Source organism: Schistocerca gregaria, chromosome 5 (genome assembly GCF_023897955.1).
Source record: "Schistocerca gregaria isolate iqSchGreg1 chromosome 5, iqSchGreg1.2, whole genome shotgun sequence".
Taxonomy (NCBI): Eukaryota; Metazoa; Arthropoda; class Insecta; order Orthoptera; family Acrididae; genus Schistocerca; species Schistocerca gregaria.
Window position 1 is genome coordinate 51,247,194 of NC_064924.1, and position 21,826 is coordinate 51,269,019.

At 41.3% G+C, this 21,826-nt stretch overlaps 1 protein-coding gene across 1 annotated transcript in view; it reads left to right on the forward strand.

Annotated features, from left to right (window-relative positions):
- Window positions 1-21,826, forward strand: part of LOC126273159 (DNA-dependent metalloprotease dvc-1-like) — a 76,167-nt gene that overhangs the window by 34,473 nt on the left and 19,868 nt on the right. The window contains exon 3 of the mRNA XM_049976625.1: window positions 10,196-10,304. Coding sequence (XP_049832582.1) covers window positions 10,196-10,304 — 109 coding nt within the window. The remainder of the gene's footprint in view (window positions 1-10,195; window positions 10,305-21,826) is intronic.

Below are 21,826 nucleotides of genomic sequence, written 5' to 3' on the forward strand. Positions count from 1 at the left end.
CAGAAAAATAAGAAAAAAATGAAGCTACCAATGAATTATGTAACAATGACATGTACATGAGTGTGTTGTTCATATCCTTTCCAGTAAATTAGAATATTAAGGTGTCACTGAAAGGAAATTTGAGACACACATAAGGATGGAAGTTGAGAGATCAGAAGCAAAATGAAAATATTAGAGTAATTAATGACGAATTAATAAAACAGAATAAAGTGGCTAGATCATATTTGTATACCAGAACTACAAACATGAAGAGCAGGATAAGAGTTGACTAGGAAGCGATCTGAACTTATTTTTCTTGTGGCTGTGGTGGTGATGGGGGTGGTGGTGGTGGTAGTGGTGGTGGTAGAAGTTTTGTGAGTTATCTGCAACGAAAGTGTCAGTAGGCAGTAGATCTGTGTTATGGAATTAGCCTTCGTCCAGAAGTAAACTTGGGTGTCCAGAAAGATACAATATTAAGCCTCTTATTTCTTCTTAACCATATTAGTAATACTTCAGTAGATACTGTACTGTGGGCTTCTTTTTTCTTGAATATGAAGAAAACAATGCAGTAAGTAGCAAATAAAGCACAGTTTTGTAAATACTTGATAATGATATTGCACATGGGTGTTTTAGGTGAAAACTGTTCACTCTCATATAAACATTTATTCCTTTCACTGTTACAATCTATAATAATGAACAAACAAAACACCCTCCATGGGGTTACAACTCTTTTAGTGAGTACATGCCTCCCTACAATGGTACCCCAGCCTTTGCAGCATGACTTGCCTTCCTGTGTTCCAAGTCTATACTGCCACTATCTCTTTACCTCTCTCTCTTTCCATCAGATGGTCTTTCTGGTGTGGACCCCATTTTCAGCTGGTACATAATATAGGGCTCTAGTTCTCCATTTCACTTCTGGCATTCTACATCTTTTCATAAATAAATACATGGTCTCCACTATTGGGTTTGACTTTCCACCACTTTTCCAAATTTTTCAGAACAGCAAATCGCAGAGGCAAGATCACCCATTGTCGTCCCTGTTCCACCTTTGTGCCTTTCCATTTTAGCACCATTCCTTTACGGTAACATAATACTCCAAAAACACAGCACAGTACCCATCATGTTAAGTAACTGACGGTTCTAGCCCCCTAGCGAACACAGGTTTCGCACTATTGGTGCCTGAGCTGAAACCTCCCTGTGTTTACGAAGGAGTGTGTGCCTATCGTGAATGGGGCACAGAGACTCTGAACAATGGATTACTGGCCAGGAATCTGTTGCTGAGGTTCGATAGTGCCCATGGAGAGAGCCCCCATTCAGAGTGGGTGGCACCACAGCATATGACTTGTATACAAAGTGGATGAAGCTTTCTCCCACAGGTGGCCATATGGCCCCAGCAATCTCTTCAGAAGGAGAGAACTCTTTCAATGCAGAGAAATAAAACTCCAAAAGTTTCCTTCCCTGGCTAAAACCTGGGAGGAGTGTTGGGCAAAGCAACTAGCAGACAAGTACTATCCCCAATAACTGGTATGTACAGAAAAATCAGGTTTCCTTTTTGACTATGAAGCCTTTATTCTTTGTAAAGATTGTAGAGAACAAATTTGGGGAAGTTACAGACATCTCCAGAATGAAGAATGAGTCAAATTTGATTAAAACAGCATTCACTGTCCACTCGTGGGCGTTGCTTGTTTGTGACAAGCTGGGTGACATTCTGATGACTATTTCTATCCATAATACTCTAAACATGTTCAAGACATCTTTTTCCATTGTGATTTCCTCTTGCAGTCTGGCAATGAACTACATGCTGTCTTGGAGCAATGGGTTGTATTCTTTGTAAGGTTGTTTCGAAAGGGGGCCAAAGGACAATATGGATGCTAAAGGGGCTTTCATCTTGGTGTTTATGGCGATTCATTGCCTGGAAAGATTAAGGTGATGGTATACGGATGTCATGTGATACTGTTTGTCCTCTTTATGTCTATGAAATTCGGACACTTGTCTTTATGTTGTGATGGCAGTCCAGTCTGTGTGGATTGTTTATGACTGTAGCACTCTAATGTTTCTTTTGGTGCCTCTCCCTCCTCCCCCCTCCACTTGCGTCAACTGTGGAGAGCACCATTCTCTCTGATTACCAAATTGCACTGTCTTTCAGAGAGAAAAAATACAAGAATATAAGGATCTGACTTACATACCAAGAGACCAAAAAAAGTACGAGCATCTACATTCTACATGCATGAAAATGTCATATGCTACAGGTATGACATCACACATAGAACGCCAGTTTTCTTTCTCCTGATAATGACGTCCTCCTGAGTAGTCCCTGCTTGGAGATCTGAATAGGGGACTATTTTACCATCATCATTTAACCATACAGTAAATCTGCATGCCCTCGTAAAAAATTATGGCTGTAGTTTTCCCTTGCTTTCAGCCTTTCGCAGTACTCAAGGCTGTTATGACTCCTACAACAAGCCCTCAGTTTCATTGACTGTCTCTCCCCCTGATAGTTGGGACTCACCTCGTTCTTCTTCCCCCACACTCACTTTCGGAGCAATGGCTCCCCAGCCACCAGGAACACAAATCCCCATCCCACAGAGAGGCACACATCACCCTCGTTCAGCTTGTCAAGCCAGGAAGAGGTCCCGTGGGACATTCCCCCTCCAAACTTCCTGCTGGTCTGCAACTGGATACCAGCCAGAGGCTAATGGAGCCACAGACTGTCAGTCTTTGAAAATAATGCAGAAAAACTCTAAGTCATCTAATCCCACTAAAGAAGAGAAACACAAAAAGAAATCTTCCAAGACGAACGAATTTCAGGCGACCCCCATGCTACCAGATCCCGCATGTTGTGTATCTGTAGCTAAGGCAATGATCCTGTGGCCCTGAGATGTTATTTGTTACAGGAACGCCTGTCATGCAGACTCCACAAACTGCAAGGTGCAAACTTTAAGAATGACAAAAGGAGGTAAGTTTTAGGTTAAAAGGTTTAACAAAATGCAGACTGGAGATGGTTTTCTTAACAAAATTATGTGTAGTGACTAAGCTGCCTTCCATACCTGCTGTACACTGAATAGGCTTAATGTTCGGCTGTGGGGTGCTCAGAACCAACGTTATGTAATCGGATGTGTATGGGCCTCGTCTAAGGTAATTTTTTTTTGTACTGTAAACTGTAACAAGATTTATAGTCCCTTTGTCTTTTTGCCAAGTCAGCTGTAACTAGCGTACTGTATACGGAAATTCTTTTGAACATCATCTATGCCTCAATAGCAAACGGATATGTGCACAGAATTTATTTTCCAGCAAAATGTCGCGCTACCACAGTTTATATAATCATACCAAGTGTAAGCCTTCTCCCACTCACTTTGGTACAGAAGTTCTCATGGGGGGCCATACTGCTCATACAGGATGACATTCATAGTCAATCGATCTCCATGAGTACCCATTTTTCAAGCTGTTACGTATCGCCTTTTCCACCTGACTTTTTCCGTCTGTACCATTTATGTCCCTTCATCATTCGATGTCATCTGGACAGACTTCCTTCAGCTTATCGGGCAGCTACCTGCCCCATTTCTGCTACTTGGTGACTTGAATGTGCATCATCCACTTTGGGGTTCTCCCAGGACCTCTCAGAAACGTGGCATCTTGGCTGACCTTCTTAAACAACTTAACCTCTTCTGCCTCAACGCTGGAGCACCCACTTTCCTTTCCAACACCTCACACACATATTCCCATTTGGACCTATAATTCTGCACTGCCCAGCTTGCCCGTCGTCTTGAGTAGTTTGTTCTTTCTGACACCTACTCGAGCGACCGTTTCCCGTGTGCTATCCGTTTGCAGACTTCAACCCCACCCACGTGCACACCAAAATGGCAGCTTGCTAATGCTGACTGGCAACTTTACTCCTCCCTGGTAACCTTCAAGGCACGAGATTTCTCCAGTTGTGACGACCATATGGAATATCAAATGTTATCCTTACTGCTGCAGAACGTTTCATTCCTTCTACTTCCTCTTTTCCATGTCGTGTCCTATTCCCTTGGTGGACAGAGGCATGCCGCGACGCAATTCACGCACAGAGATATGCTCTCCGAATAATTTCTAACAATATATTGATGTTCTAGAATGAAGTCATCAAATACAACAACTGAATTGTCTTTACATTCATGTAATGGAATAATTTCTTCATTATTTTCAATTAAACTAACAATTTGTTTATTAATGTTATCTTCAATTTTTTTACATTGTTTTATAAATTCTTGATGCTTTGGTTGTTCTAAACTTTTTGAATAAATGTACAAATGTTTAATTTGGTTCCAATTCAACTATCCTGTAGCTAAAATATAATTATCAGTCATTAATGTTGTTTTACCACAACCACTTGGTCTAATTATTGGACATCTTATAAAATTTGGTAGAGGTTTACGATGTATGTTTTTTAACTTATTTTCCGGAATTCTTACTTTAGGGTTCCAATCTGTTTTGTTCATTTGTTTATAATATTTAACGTCTATTAATAATTTTTTCATTATTTTCATTAGTAAATGATTCACCTACTTCAACTTAGTGATAAATCATCTGTACTTAGAAAACGATTAACTGTTCCAATATGTGATAGTTATACTACTCTTTCACTATTTGCTTTTTATTTAACATTCCAACCACAAATAATAATAAACTTTATTGTGATGGATAAACAATAGAAATAGCTATAGGTCAAAATATTTTAAAAAAGTTTTAGATTTGAATTAATCCAAAATACACATTAAAGCATATGAAATTTTAAACAATGTAACCATTGAAAGTGATATAAAATTGTAAGTGTATATAGCAAATATTATTGGATGTTTACTTGGTTTTAGTAATCAAGTTGTTCAAGCTAATGAGAAAAGATGCTTCTGGAGTGATTTGAAGTAATTAATATAAATTTCAATCTTACTGATGGAACGTATGTAAAACAGATTGATCATTTTCATAAAGAGACTAATAAAAAATGGTTCAAATGGCTCTGAGCACTATGGGACTTAACGTCTATGGTCAACAGTCCCCTAGAACTTAGAACTACTTAAACCTAACTAACCTAAAGACGTCACACAACACCCAGCTATCATGAGGCAGAGAAAATCCCTGACCCCGCCAGGAATCGAGCCCGGGAACCCGGGCGTGGGAAGCGAGAATGCTACCCCACAACTACGAGATGCGGGCAAGAGACTAATATTATCCCTTCATTCAAACATAATGCAGAGTTTGGTGGACCAATAATTCATGAACCAAATTGTCCGATGAATATTCCTATTTTTAAAACAATTCAAGATTTAGAAGTTACTATAACTGATGAAAATGATAATTTAATTATCTTAAATGATGCTTCTGTTACAGTAGTTTTAGAAATAACTTAATAAATTTTATCCTCAATAAATAAGTAATTTCTAAAACAGTCATGAATATAAAAGTAAGTTATCAGTTTTGTTCATTCCCTGCTAATGAAAAAAAACAAAAATAATTTAAATGCTACTAATGAACATACAGAAATTGAAATAAATATTGGAGATGATTGGTTTCATCCAAATCATGCACAATTGTACACGAATTTTAGTATTATTGGAAATGATGGTACAGATTATCCAACTCATGGTGAAAAATCAAACAAAAATAATTGATAATTATGTAACAAAACTGTTTGACTTTGTAATAACAAAAAAAGGAAACAATATATTGTCTAGAACTGAAGATCCTTCTATTTCATCAACAGTTTTACTACTCCTAACTTCATCTGTTACTGACAAAATAAGTTTAGAAGGACATATTCTTAATACAGGGAAAATAAATAGTAAGAGAAATGAAGTACTTTATCCACTGTCAATCCTTGGTGGATTTTTAAAGATTATAAATAAATTATTTTTCTAGGAGATTTAACTATAGTTTTTACATGTAGTTCATCTTTTGGAGGTGCAATTCTATGTTGCTTTGATACAAATTATGCTGGTATTGAACTAAAAGATACACTTCCTAAAGAGCGTAAAATAGTTGTGGAATCTATATAAATACGTCGCACTAATAATATCTGCAGCAGAAACAACCATTGTCGCTACATCGACACAATAAATCTTTAACGTCTTCCGATTACGGCCTGGTCGGCCGCTTAGTATTATGGCGATGTAGCGACTATGGTTGTTTCTGCTGCAGATATTATTAGTGCGATTTTATCCGTTAACAATAACGTTCTTAGCATAGCTATCTTTTTAGTTTAGTTGTAATTTCTACCAAATTCTAGTGCCTCCATATTAGCTTGTGGCTGATTTACCATCCGTGTACAAAGTTTGTCGTGCGTTGCTATTAAATATGTCTTAATTCCCGCGCTATTTGTGCGACAACTTTTGGCAATCAGTTAGGTCCCGATCCGTGTTAACTTTGTAATCGCGCTCTCATACATAAGAAGAACGTTTCCTGGCTCCGCGCATGCGCAATGATTTCAATAGCCGCACGTGTGAGTAGCCTGCGGTGCCTGAGTTCCATGGAGAGCCTGTGACCAACGTACGCTGGCTGGGGCGAGGCAGCACACACAGGGCTAAGATAAGTAACATTATTGACTTGGTACATATGTACCATGTATTTGTAAAAGTGTCCATGGGGTCTTGCCGCTGTAGGTGTTGATTTTAGCCTTTGACTGTGCCTATTTAGGGAAGCTGTTTTATATTTGTTCCGAAGAAGGCGTGGTTACCCAATCTGAAACCTAGGTAAACACCAGGTAGTTTGCGCAATCGAGGCGGACTTTTCATAATCATTTCGTTACTTACGATTGCTGACGCGCTGCAATGATGAAAGGCGTTTGTACACACTGAAGGACTGACCGTGGTGTCATGCGTGCCTTCGTCATTGGCATCGATGTTTTTCGGTATTGGCTTCTGGAACATTGTTCAGTATTTACAGCAGAGCTTTTCGCCCTGTATCAGGCCATCCAGTACATACAGCGACAGAGGCTTTTCAATTGCGTCATCTTCTACGACTCTGTCAGTGCCGTTCAAAGCCTGTGTGCTGCACACCGATCATCCCTTAGTGCAACGGGTCCAGGAAGGCCGTCACTTGCTCACTCTTGATGGAGCTTGTTTATGTGGGTTCCTGGTCACATCGGTCCGACAGGAAAGGCGGCTGCTGATGCTGCTTCCAAAGCCACAGTCCTCGTATCTCATCCCATTAGTTTTTACATTCCTATCGCACAGGGTAGCCGCATGGTCTCAGGCCCTTGCCACAGTTCGAGTGCCTGCCCCTTTCGGATGTTCGAGTCCTCCCTTGGACATGGGTGTGTGTGTTAAACGTATGGTAAGTTAGGTCAGGTAGTGTGTAAGCCTAAGGACCGATGACCTCAGCAGTTTGGTCCCATAGGATCTTACCACAAATTTCCAAATTTATTACATTCCCTTTGATGATCTCTATGTTGCTGTTTGTCAGCAGGTGGTGTCCTTTTCCTCCACGAGAAAAATCTACTGGTTATTCTGCCTCTCCCAGATGCTTGGCCAACCTCCTCTCGGCCCTTTCCCCATGAGATTGTGCATTGGGCACTGTTGTTTTAGCGCTCGCCATTTGTTAAGTGGTGCTGCCCCACCACTTAGTACTCACTGCACTCAACTTTTGACTGGCCGCCATTTCCTAATGGAATGCCCTTTTTTAACCCTTATGTTCTTGTTTGGGTTTGCCGTTTGAGTTATCGGACGATTTAGTGAACGACGCATGGGCTGTGCACTGCGTTTTACTTTTTATCAGTCGTAGCAATATGGCAAAGGCCATTTAACTTTTAGTCCAACATCTCCATTTGTCTACCACGTATTTTGTAGATCTGTCTCCACAGTCCCTGTTTTTAGCTGTCTCCTCTTCCGTCAGTTAATATTAACATGTAGACGTTTTTATCTCGTCTTTATCTTCGTGTTCAACAGTTTTGACATGGGCGCGTATGACCCTAGTTGTTTTTGCACCCGAAAACAAAACAGACATACAAACGATTTGGTTTTACAATTCGCTTTCAGCTCCAGGCCGTGATGGCTTCGCTTACACAGCTTGAAGCTGTTGTTGAGCGGTGTCACTGTTGTGGGCCGGCCGTGGGGGTCTAACGGACTTGCAGCACGTCTGAGTATGCTGATTGGTCCACACCAGTGCTTAGCTTTTCGCACTGAAGTTGACCCCTCACCTGTAGTCGAGTGGTAGGTCGCCTCAGGGCGTTGCAGGTGGCGAAAGACGTCCAGGAGGCAGCACGTAAGATTTCCCCAGTTAATCTGACAAACAGGTTACAGGTGCTGTCTGCGACTGATAGCGTCCCTCACCCAGATGCAATCGCTTGTCCCGTTTCAGAGGAAACATCTCAGGTCCAGGAAATCAGAGGATGGTATTCTTGGTAACTAGGTGCTCGAAAGTTATGTGCATTGTGGGGCCTGTTACAGACATGGCTGTCAAGGAGAGGAAGAAATACAATGTTCACTTTGTATGCATACGGGGTGGAGTCATTCCACATGTGGAACATGTCCTTCCAGATACCATGAGGACACAGGGTACAGTCAACTGCAGGTGGTGGCAACTGTCGGTACCAATTGCTTTGGCTCAGAAGGGATTCTCTGTGGTTTTGAGCGGCTAACAGAAATGCTAAACGCTCCAGTCTCACTTGCGAGATGAAAGCAGATCTCACCTCTGGCAGCATAGTTGACAGAATCGATTACAGACCTCTGGTACAGAGCCGAGTGGAGGGTCTGAATCCGAGGCTCAGCCGGTTCTGCGACCGTACAGACTGCAGATACCTCGACTTATGCCTTATGGTGGTTGGGTTTCGGGTTCTGCTGAGTAGGTTAGGAGTCCACTACATGCAGGAGATGGCTACACTGGTAGCAGGGGCTGTTTGGCGTAGACTGGGCGTTTTTTTAGGTTAGAGGTTCTCGGGGAAACATAGAAAAGGGCATCAGTTTCAAAGGGTGCAGGTCGAGCACAGGAAGAACTTAGATTCAGGAACCATCGGTATAAGGAAAATGGTCACATCTGTGTTGGGAAAGTACCAGAGCACCAAGCCCTAATAGAAAGCACTGATGTTCAAAACGTTCCAGGCACTGAAAGCTGGCTATGTCTGTGGATAAGTTCTGCCGAAATTTTTGCGAAGAACCTAACGGTATTTCGAAAGGATAGGCTAAACACAGCTGGTGGGGGTGTATTTGTTACTGTTAGAAGTAAACATTTCCTGTGAGTTGGTATGGGCAGAGCTCATTGTTGACAGCCGAAATAAAATACTTGGGTCCTTTTACCGCCCTCCCAACTCGTATGTTACAGTCACTAAAAGGTTCAAAGGAAACCTGAGTCTAATTTCAGACACATACCCGACTCCTACGGATATAGTTGGTGGTGACTTTAATTTATCCTTGATATGTTGGCGAAAATACATGTTCAAATCTGGAGGTACGCATAAAACATCACCTGAAATTGTGCTAAACGCATTCTCTGAAAGTTAATTCGAGCAGTTAATTCATGATCCCACGCGAATAGTAACCGGTTGTGAACACACACATGATCTCTTAGCAACAAATAATCCTTAGCCCGTAATTTGGGTTCGTTGAATGCTGTGCCAGGTATTTAAGTGTGATCTGTGAAGTCAATGAAGATGAGATACGATACATTTAAGTAAACGAGGTTTTGATTAATTGAAATTGTGGCAGATTTGGAATCGTGGAACTGTTAGCATTGTTTTAGCAGTTTTTTTTAAGGAAATGCTGCTAAAATATTTTTTCGGTTACGGAGTCACATTCGACCACTTGTAAAACCCCATTTGATCGGTTGCTTCTGAAACACAACGGTTATTATAAACATGAAAAGTAGTTGGCGAGGTCGTTCGATGATTATGCGAAATACAGTACACTATGCAAACAAATGTTATTTCAACGGATGTATCGTACAATTGACCTGAGGGGTCACTGTATATTCATTGGCAATATTACCCATTATGTAGAAATTTGTATTGAATAAGTCACGAGTTAAATTAGGAATACTAGTAGTGTTGGCTGAAAATCTCTGGTGCTGGGATGTTGGCAGAAAACTCTTCTCTGACATCTAGAATAGTGTGGCGTCAAAACTCCTTTTATAAGCTCTGTAAGGCCTGTTTGTGCGCCCATCCAGCTTAGTTACAAGAATCCCTCAAACGTTAGTGTTACTAAATGTCATTCAGTGTTCAGAATATATAACTATTAGGAAACATCTGCCTTAGGAATGCCGGTTTCTGCACATTTGAAGGAGGGGATGGACTGTGCACTATCAGACTGAGTGAACCATTGCTGAAGCTGCGTCCAAGGAGAGACCTGGTTGAAACACTCCTGGTAAGTAGTTTGTTTTATATGCTAGCCCATAAAAACCATGTCATAGACAAATTAGACACTGTTACAATGTTGACATATACACTCCTGCAAATTGAAATAAGAACACCGTGAATTCATTGTCCCAGGAAGGGGAAACTTTATTGACACATTCCTGGGGTCAGATACATCACATGATCACACTGACAGAACCACAGGCACATAGACACAGGCAACAGAGCATGCACAATGTCAGCACTAGTACAGTGTATATCCACCTTTCGCAGCAATGCAGGCTGCTATTCTCCCATGGAGGCGATCGTAGAGATGCTGGATGTAGTCCTGTGGAACGGCTTGCCATGCCATTTCCACCTGGCGCCTCAGTTGGACCAGCGTTCGTGCTGGCCGTGCAGACCGCGTGAGACGACGCTTCATCCAGTCCCAAACATGCTCAATGGGGTATAGATCCGGAGATCTTGCTGGCCAGGGTAGTTGACTTACACCTTCTAGAGCACGTTGGGTGGCACGGGATACATGCGGACGTGCATTGTCCTGTTGGAACAGCAAGTTCCCTTGCCGGTCTAGGAATGGTAGAACGATGGGTTCGATGACGGTTTGGATGTACCGTGCACTATTCAGTGTCCCCTCGACGATCACCAGAGGTGTACGGCCAGTGTAGGAGATCGCTCCCCACACCATGATGCCGGGTGTTGGCTCTGTGTGCCTCGGTCGTACGCAGTCCTGATTGTGGCGCTCACCTGCACGGCGCCAAACACGCATACGACCATCATTGGCACCAAGGCAGAAGCGACTCTTATCGCTGAAGACGACACGTCTCCATTCGTCCCTCCATTCACGCATCCGTGCGTCGCTGCGGTCCGGTCCCAGGTCGACGGGCACATGCACCTTCCGCCGACCACTGGCGACAACATCGATGTACTGTGGAGACCTCACGCCCCACGTGTTGAGCAATTCGGCGGTACGTCCACCCGGCCTCCCGCATGCCCACTATACGCCCTCGCTCAAAGTCCGTCAACTGCACATACGGTTCACGTCCACGCTGTCGCTGCATGCTACCAGTGTTAAAGACTGCGATGGAGCTCCGCATGCCACGGCAAACTGGCTGACACTGACGGCGGCGGTGCACAAATGCTGCGCAGCTAGCGTCATTCGACGGCCAACACCGCCGTTCCTGGTGTGTCCGCTGCGCCGTGCGTGTGATCATTGCTTGTACAGCCCTCTCGCAGTGTCCGGAGCAAGTATGGTAGGTCTGACACACCGGTGTCAATGTGTTCTTTTTTCCATTTCCAGGAGTGTATGTGGAAGCACTGGACACATATCCCTCCATACACTTCCTAATCCAGCACACTGATATGACAGTGGACGTATCTTTGGGAGGAGAGTGGTTCGAGTACCCACCTAGGCATCCAATCTACGTTTGCCATGATTTCCTTAAACCACTTAAGGAAAATACTGGAAGGGTTTCCTAGAGTGTGGCCGATGTCATTCCTTGCGAAATTAATACTTCATGCCAAGTCCAAGAATCTGATGTTACCTTTTCTTTAGATGGTAATTTTAGAAAGTGGATAATTACACAACCGTGAAAAAAACTGAGCTATAGTTTAAGCAGATGCACCTTGATTTACCATGGTTTGTGGATCTAAAAATGTCATCACTCACACTCATGGATACATGCAACAATTCGTATAGAGTGATTTGACTGAACTGAGCGTTCGATAGGGCTTGGAGAGCATTGTGAAGTTGCAGGTAGATAAACATTGGTGTGCCCTACGAATGTGTGACTATCACATAGAAAGGTATAAAAGTCACACACAGGAAGAAACCTTCCATATGTAGGTGACCATGGAACCTCATTACCTCTACCTTGCTATAAACTGTGATTAGGATTATGGGGTTGTGCACATCATGACTGAACACATGGTGGCTAGTGGTCAAAATGTATGTTTTATAAGGTAAAATTATTCAAATCAGACAGATACAGAAGGATTCATTGAACTTGGAAGGAGTTCATAACTAAAATATACTAGCTTCAATTTGAAGGCTGTGTTGCTGATGGCTGAAAAGTTTAACACTGTGGGAACACCATCAGAACTTAGACCACACGAATAAATAAAATTCAGTTTGCTGCTACAAGGAATACTGGATTTCTTGACAAGTTATTTACCTCATTTTTAAATTGCAGATTTTGCACAGAGCACCAGACTTAACGATCATTTCCCAGAATGAAACAAGATAAATGAAGTTCTTACATCAAGATACATAACAGTCAAGACATACAAATACTACAGAGCTGCATTGAGCAACTGATTTAAACTGAAATGCCAGGCTGGTATATATTTACAGAATTATGTGTTCACAACCTCAGAGCAGACTAAGCAGAGTGCAGTCACTATTAATCAATCCATGAATGAACAGTGAGCCAAAAGCTTTGTCTCCCAGTGCGCCCCTCCTCCCAGCGGTTGGTTGGGGGAAGGAGGAGGCACTTCTTGCCAATACTTGCACCTTGCTTCAGAACGGAGCATTCACGTCTGGAGCTATGTCTCTCGACTTATCCCACGTCCTCAACTTTCATCACCCTCTGCTTCAGGGAAAGAAAAATCCAGAGGTTGTTTAGCTAATAACAGGATTATTTTCTCTTTAAATACATTTCTGTACGTACTCTGGTATTTAAAATTGAGAATGGTACCCAATGTGCTTTTTATTACCAGTTTTTTGAAAATGTCAAAAAGTGGAGTCAACATAAAATCCTTCCAATGTACATGTAACTTCATTTCAAATTATGAAAATAAAGTAGAAATGGCGTTTAATATGCTGAAAATATCAATATAGCAATAAGCCATATGTGTTTCAGTATTGTATGTTCACCAATATGCACATGTATTATAAAGTGATTTTTCTGTAAAACTCAAGACAGAGAGATAAATACCTAACACTAATGGTAAGAGAGCATACAAGTAATATCAAAATATACATAAATGATTTAAGACACCACACATGGTGAGTTCAAAAATAGGCTTTCTCATAGAATTATCATGTAAAACAAAACAAGAATATTAATAACAATGCACCACATTAATTGAACAACATACAAGTATCTGAAAATTTTGACATCTACTAAAATGTGACTGCTTCATGACTAAATTAATATTGACACATCACTCATCCATTATCCCATTACATCTACAGCAGTAACCCAAAATAATTGCTTGGTATTAGTAAGAGAAAGTACATATATGTAGAAACTAACAAATAATCAGTGAATGTTGGATGACTTATATTCATAATTTAGACTAAGTAAGGGTTGTGCCCTTACCACTATCATACCATAATAGCCATAATCTTAGACAGTTACCAACAAGTATCAAAACAAGAAAACAGATGTATATGTATGTACACATTGTGACAATAACAACTCCAAGTAAGAGACTGTAGACAACTGTGTGTCGAATAAGTAACACTTATGAAAGATACAAACAGAAAAAGGGCAGTGACCTTCAGTCACAGAATCATATTTTTGTAGCAGTGTCATGAAAAGATTAAAACATGATACAGACTATATGTAGTAATATCATAAATACATAAGTCCAAAAGGAAAACACAGCACACTGAAACTACCAAAGCACCATGAATGCACATCAATAAACAGTAATCAAACAAATACACAAAAAACAAACGCAGAAATTATTTATAAACACCATGTCACTCTTGATCATGTAATTAACATAACTTTTTCATTTTAACAGCCTTCCTGTACATGGAATATCTGTCACTCTTAGCACATCATTGTGGGTAATTTCTAACTGCAAGTATATTGACAGAAAATATGTGAAGACAGTAACAAAATGAGTGGCTTGGTTCGAGGGAACAATAATTCTTATGATATGTGACTTCAGGGTGACAATGCAAGTCCTCTTTTACTTACATGATTTGGAACAAAATGGTTCAAATGGCTCTGATCACTATGCGACTTAACGTCTGAGGTCATCAGTCGCCTAGAACTTAGAACTAATTAAACCTAACTAACCTAAGGACATCACACACATCCATGCCCGAGGCAGGATTCGAACCTGCGACCGGAGCGGTCGCTCAGCTCCAGACTGGAGCGCCTAGAACCGCACGGCCGCACCCGGCGGCGATTTGGAACATACTGTCATTTAATTTTGGCTACTCTTACATGCAATCTCCTTTATTAGAATATTCGTTCCTATATCGAGTGATTTTCTTGCACAAACTCAATGCTGAAATGGTGCTTAATTTTGACCTGCTCATCGGCATCCCTGCTCAGTTCATCTGCCTTCAGTAAATTCGTTGTAAGTCCTTCTCTTGTATGAATAAATAAACTAACACAATCATTTCAGTACATTAAATTACAAAAAAACACATCAAACACTGTAGTGCTCCTTCCTTCCGCTGCACTGGCTCCATCTCGTTGCTTACTTTGCACCACATACTGTGCTTAGTCACATCAAGTTTCTTTTCAATCACATCATCTGTGATTAGCTCGGCGCATACCTGTCAGCCAGCAATGAATCCTGAATTCCTTCATTCCTCAGATACTGGTCATCAAGAATCTGTAACAGTAGATTATGGTTCTACATAAAGGATATCCACTCCACCTCAGTTTCGAGTGATTTGTCGGATCTTACTCATCCTTACAATCCTAAGGAAACAAAAAACAAATTCTTAGTTAGTGGTATCCAGAAAATCTAACACAACAAATAAACATATTAGAAACATAATAAAAATAAGAGATTAGCTGCCTATGTTCATTAATCTAAAAGCATTCCCACCCTGTACCCATCCAATGCCAACTCCTGTGATTGCATTTGTTGTAGTCGACTTTGCCTGGCCTCACTAATAGAGGAACCGCTAATTGTCCTAATAGCGATAAGCTCAAATTGATGTCGTCTCATTGATTTCATAGATGAAGTGACCTACCTTATACGTAGACTCCACCAAATCACATGACATATCCTTCCATGTAGTCATCTTCATCTTCACCTGCAGACTGTTCATACTGGGCTGATTCTTTGCCTGACGCAGTGTCAATTCAGGGGTACTACTGATCCATCTTTCTATTCTTAATAGTACTTCAGCGTGTACTACTGATCACATACATTCACATGCTGTATAGTTTCCGTTCAGATGGTCTACAGACTCAAGACTAATCATGCACCAATTTTCGCACAGTGGTTGACACTTTTCCCTCAATTCATTTATACTTTGGTAATCTTGTAAGAAACGTAGTCATAAAATAACACCTACAAAAAGTAGTGGAAGAAAAAAATTTACATTTAACACATGGGACTGACATATAAACACAGTTTGGTGTGCCTTTCAACTGCAACTCTTCTCAGGTATTGCCCCACTGATATTAGTTCCCTGCAAAGGCAAGACGGACCGAAACTCTTTCTTCTGATATTTTAAGATTTTTTTCTAAGCGCAGATTCTAGCACCCTGTGTCAACAATACATTGAAAAACTAGTCTTGATTAAAATATCCAGGCGCCTCCTCGTCCTCTTATTGCAATATGTCCCCTATGTCACATGACCTTCCATTCACATGACAAATTCGATGCATCTAAACCATCCCCACATCTAGTTGCCCTGGCCGTCTGTCACTCCCTATTATTCTGGCCCTGTGACACGTTATATTCATCACTGCGGGCGTCTGGTCCTCGAATTTTCAGTATCTATGGCGAGTGATCTTCATTCTGATGCTGTGAATATTCTATAAAGCGTTCTCAATCGCCGTAGTCTCATCGTGGATACTACCCAGTTCAGCCTCGATTCAACATCCACCTTTAGTTACGCTGTTTGAGGAAACAGCTCTCTTCCATCACTGAAATATCACGATCACACCTCTTTGTTGACCATTCCCAATCTGCAGGGAAGTTAGCCTTTCTTGTCCGCTATGTACATAATCACTCTGACTTCTGTCACATTTGAGTTCTTGCAGCAGTGCCTGAAACGACCTGATGTCTCCCTTGTCATGTGGCAATAATTATTTGCCTTTGTAATAAAGGTGGAAGTTTCCTCTAGCATATCCACACTGATTTTGGTAGTGAAGATACTGGTTCTTTTTGAACATTTCATTGAAGAAGACGACTGGGTAGGGAAAATTTCAGTCAGTGTAATTGGGCATCAACTATATATTTAACCAGATATTAGACATTGCGTGGCAAAAAACTGGCTGGAAATGCACTCCTACATTTCTCAAAATGCTCACAATCGCTTATTATTAACTCATTCGTGCAGCAGGTTCATAATGAAGGTTACTATACACGATCTACATCCTGATACACGATCCACAGGATAATGGAAGCGCATGTTCATATTGCTCAAGCCAAGCACACTGATGTTATTTTTTCTGTGAGCGAGAGGTTCTAGGCGCTTTAGTCCGGAACCACGCGGCTGCTACGGTTGCAGGTTCGAATCTTGCCTCAGGCATGGATGTGTGTGAGGCTATTAGGTTACTTAGGTTTACTTAGTTTTAAGTCTAGGGTATTGATGACCTCAGATGTTAAGTCCCATAGTGCTTAGAGCCATTTGAACCATTTTGATAAACTGTAAATGAAGTGGGACCTATTTTTGTCGTCTCTCAGCTAGTTTCTCAACTACCTTCGTATTGTATGAGGGGTTTCACTTATTATCTGACAAAGACTGACTTCTAGCTCTCGTGGTAGCTTTGTTGCTGCTATTACTATGATTATACGCCAGGGAAAAGTGCGGGTTCATGTCACTCTCTGGCAACATGGCTGTGCTTGACTATGAAGATAGATTATACCTCGTCACTATCTCCTCTTCGACGAGCAAGTCCCCGAAGTGGTCAGTCACATCGAAAGACTTGCACCTGGCGAACGGACTACACGACGGGAGGCCTTAGTCACACGACATTTACAGTTTTACTGTCACCTCTGGTAGTTTGCTGTGTGCGCTCCGAATCATTGTCGCTACGCAATGTTTAGCTGCTCTAAAGTAGTAGTCAGCACTTCTGACTTATCGCTTACTTTGTGGATGCCGTTCTCATGCTGCAACACATGTTTGGATATAATCTCCAGTGCCTTCAGTTGCTCGCTGTCCACTTCCCTACGATTTCACCAAAGCCAACAGTTACTGTTACATCTCAGCGCTGACTAATCTCCCGTTCTGTCGCTGTGATTCTTGCTTCCATTTGTTCCTGCATTACCGGCCAGGGTGGCCGAGCGGTTCTAGGCGCTTCAGTCTGAAACCGCTGCGATCGCTCGTTCGAATCCTGCCTCGGGCATGGATGTGTGTGATGTCCTTAGGTTGGTTAGGTTTAAGTAGTTCTAAGTTCTAGGGGACTGATGACCTCAGATGTTAAGTCCCGTTGTGCTCAGAGCCATTTGAACCATTTGTTCCTGCATTTCCTCCTGACGTTTTCCAATCGCCTCCATCAGATTCACAATTTCATTTTTCCAAAGATTCACTACTTCCACCTCAGTCCTAACTTCAATAATGTGCCAAGATAACGACCATTCGTCATTTTTGTCCTTCGGAAATTTTAGTTTTTTTACCCTGCTTGTGAAAGAGTTCTTTGAATTCTTCACTGTTTTTTAAACTTCTCAGTCCGCCGTCCGCCCTGTTTCTCATCCAGTCCATTGCTATGTCTTTTCAACAGATTTTCAAGAAAATGTAAGTCTAATATACGCCACGACCGCAATTGGTTCTCGCACAACTATGCTGTCAATTCATGTGACAGGATCGATTCATATGACTCTTTGTTGATTCAGTCATTCTCTACACTCTCTACCTGATCGTTCCCTATGCCTTGTGGCAAACTATCCTCACATGCATTGAACATACCTCGACTGTCTTGCATTTCAAGACTATATGCCTCATCCACGACATCACTCATGGTTACGCTTAATGTTGCTCTGGATTAGGTAGTTACTTACTGCAATCAAAACTCCGTTACACAAAGTATAATTAATCGATATTTTGCTAGTCTTACTAAACAACACCCCATCACTTGCACAAATTATGCACTTCAAAGCACAACACAAGTATCCCAAAAGAAAACAAACATAACAAACACAATGACCCATTTTTTGGTTAGGTTTGCCTCATGCACTTGCTCTTTGACAGCTCGTACGCATAACAAGATGCGAAAGCATCATATGGCATGTGTGGCCAGGTTAAATAATTAATGATTAATTTCTGTAGCATAGTGGATAACGAATTAAGGTTCAACTAGAATTTATGGACATACAGGTTCAAGAGGAAAATAACAATGTGAGCTGTGCAAATAATACTTACAATGCGTGACGTTAGTCTTTCTTTCATTTATCATTACTTTTTGAGATTATTATTATTATTATTATGTTGTTATGTTCTTCAGCCCAGAGACTGGTTTGATGCAGCTTTTTCTTTTCATGTTGATTTTTAATATAATGTTACACATTGAATTCGTCAAGTCTTCCCTGAATTTTCGATTGCGATCCTTGCTGTGCTCGTCTTGGCTAAATAAATTACGTGCCATGTTCTGCTGATTTTGGCCAAATATTCACTTGAAAATGACGTTCCAAAAACCACAAATGTCGCACTTTTCATCACACCTCAGTTCTGTGCTATGTATTTGCTGGAATACATTTGCTGTGTAAAAATACTCATGTTTTCTGTCTTGTTAGAAATTCGTGAATATGAATCCTGCCGATGATTACATAGGGGTAGCAATTACCATTCTAGCTTTCTTGCATTAACAAATCGAATGTCGTCGTACATATGAAATAAGCTTCATGTCTGAATTGATTTTGTCACATGAGCTTTGCATGGTCTTGAGTGAAATCGTGAATTACTACATTCAGCGCAGTAGACTCACGAACTTCTTGTAGCTGTGCAATTGACACTGAACTGCAACCCCCTCGTCTTCTTTCTCTTCCCCATGTTGTTTACTGTCCTGGGTATGATGAAAATGTTTGGTTTTCATCGTCTCCATGTTCTTGCTCCTCAAATATGTGAATGAATTTTACATTTCAAAATGAATATTTTCCACATGTTTGTCCAAACATTCGTCCAGACCTCGTAAGAAACGTTGCGATGTTATATTTTGCTCAACGGTTCATTATGAAAATTTAACTTCTGAATATTTATATGAGTGCATACTTTCCCCTGAGTGTAAGCTAGCAACACTAACAAAACGCCCTGATGCCCCCCCCCCCCCTCCCTCCTTGTCCCACTACTCTTGCACTACCACTAATTCATATAACTGATTCACCTAGATGAGCGACGGATCCACCTTCTTCACCTCTTCTGCAGGTGCAGAAGTACGTCCGATCTCCTGCAGGAATCTGTGCAGCGAGCCTGGAGGAAATGGACAGGGACTGCAGACAGGTGGTGCTCACTGGGAATGTGGGTTAGATGTGAGGTGTGCCGAGTCTGTGCAATTGCGATAACAGTATGTCCTAGATGCCACAATGGTTAACACGCCTGCCAACACAGGAGATCCCAGGCTCTAATCCGTCTCCTGTACACATTTTCACTCGAGTTGTTGTTTCCGCGTATTGCCCCAATGCAACTGACATCAGTAATTGCTTTTTTTTCTTCTCCATCCACCTTCAGTTGACATACGCTGAATATTTACCATGAAATCTGCTTTCAGATTTTGTCAAAATTAAGTTTCCTTTTCCTCATTCCATACATGAGCAATACGAAAGCTGTCTGTCACTGCGTTTCGTGATTCAGTGTCTATATTGATATTTGAACTATCATTTTCAGTTGTCTTTGTAATATGAATATTATTAATTAATCCTAATTCATTAATGAGGTCTGTATCGACACCTTTATTAACACTGTCCTCTCCATTAAATAAATGATCGTTCTTGGCATGGCTCAACATTTTTATTCAAATAAATACAGTGGATATCTAGTTTACCACTAGCCTATTTGTTTTTTCCTATGTAACATTGCTTGAAAAAAGAAAAAGGACACTACTGAAAATCTCAACATCACCCACCAAAATCTCGCACTTGGCTGTTGGGCTCTGGACTCAAAGACTATAGGATGCGACTTCCTTGTGACCAGTCTCCATATTTAAACTGACGTCTCGTAATACATACATAATGTCAGACGACACTGCCTTACGTCTCTCCACTCCAAGAAGTTAAAGATAGTTTCTTTGACTGGTAATTTCAGAAAGCGGACGGTTCCAGAATCTATTGCGAACAGTGATTAGTGAATCATATCTGTACGTTTATTACAAAAGTTGTTACTGATTTCAAAGAACTGAATTACACCCAGTTTTAGCAAATCGTTCTGAACCATAGTGCAACATTAATCACTTCAAGAAACTCTGACTGTCAGAGTACAGAGTGGATAATTAGCTTGAAGACACGTTAGCAAGCAAGGCCGATCTACGATATACCTTGCTGCAACTACTGTCTGTACGGAACTGCTGGTCTGCGATGCCAAGAGGGCACCCAAAGCAAGAACAACCACAACGTCAGGAACACACTGGAGGTGGACCAAGATTTCTGTATAATGCTGGACTTGGCGTAACCAGTGATAGATGCAGTAACACAACAGCTCATCTACAATGAAGCTTATAGATAAATTTCAAACAAACACTATCCATACAAGCCTTGAAGGCACAAAGGTACGGTCGCCATGTCATCCTCAGCCCTTAGGCGTCACTGGATGGGGATACGGAGGGGCACGTGGTGAGCACACCTCCCTTCCCGCCGTTGTAAATTTTCGTAACTGGTGTCGCTATACCTCAGTCAAGTAGCTCCTCAATTGGCCTCACAAGGGGTGAGTGCACCCCAATTGCCACAGCACTTGGCAGACCCATCCAAGTGCTAGCCATGTGTGACAGCACTTAACTTTGGAACTGGTGTTACCACTGCGGCAAGGCTGTTGGCTATAAACTTACAAAAGTTGTCACGAAATAATAAATATTTCGACCTGGGAGGCTACGGGATGTCAGACACTTAAATTATCTTGTCGCCATCGGTGCATTATACCTTAATTTCCATCCTTTCCTCCCTTTACAACCACTTTCCTTTCACCCCTGCCACATCCATAGGTTCACATCCACTGGACATGTTCGTAGGTGGTTGTATTTTTGTTTAGTGGGACATCTGGCTACAATCGCTACTATTCAAAGGATTCAAACTCTTCACTGAAGCAATTTCTCAAAGCTGATTTTAAACGTGCTGTGTTGTATGGTGGATATTTCTACCTAACAGGTGACTATTTGACAGAGACCTATGAACGTTAGATAATCTAAGGCAAAGGAAACCCTACACTTTTTGATGGAGCAACAATAATATTATCTTGGAACTCTTCCATTTGGTCCGTGTTTGCGTAGAACAGCAGTAATATCGCAAATTGAGTCCTCCTTGATGCAAACACCGTGTTATTTGTTTATTATACCGAACTAGTTTCGGCGACAAATATCACCATCATCAGTGTTGTTTTTTTTAATCTTATTTATTGTATGCTACGGCGTGTTTTAAGATATTATTGGCGCTGCTTGTGACATATTTTCTGTGCTCTTCTTCTGTT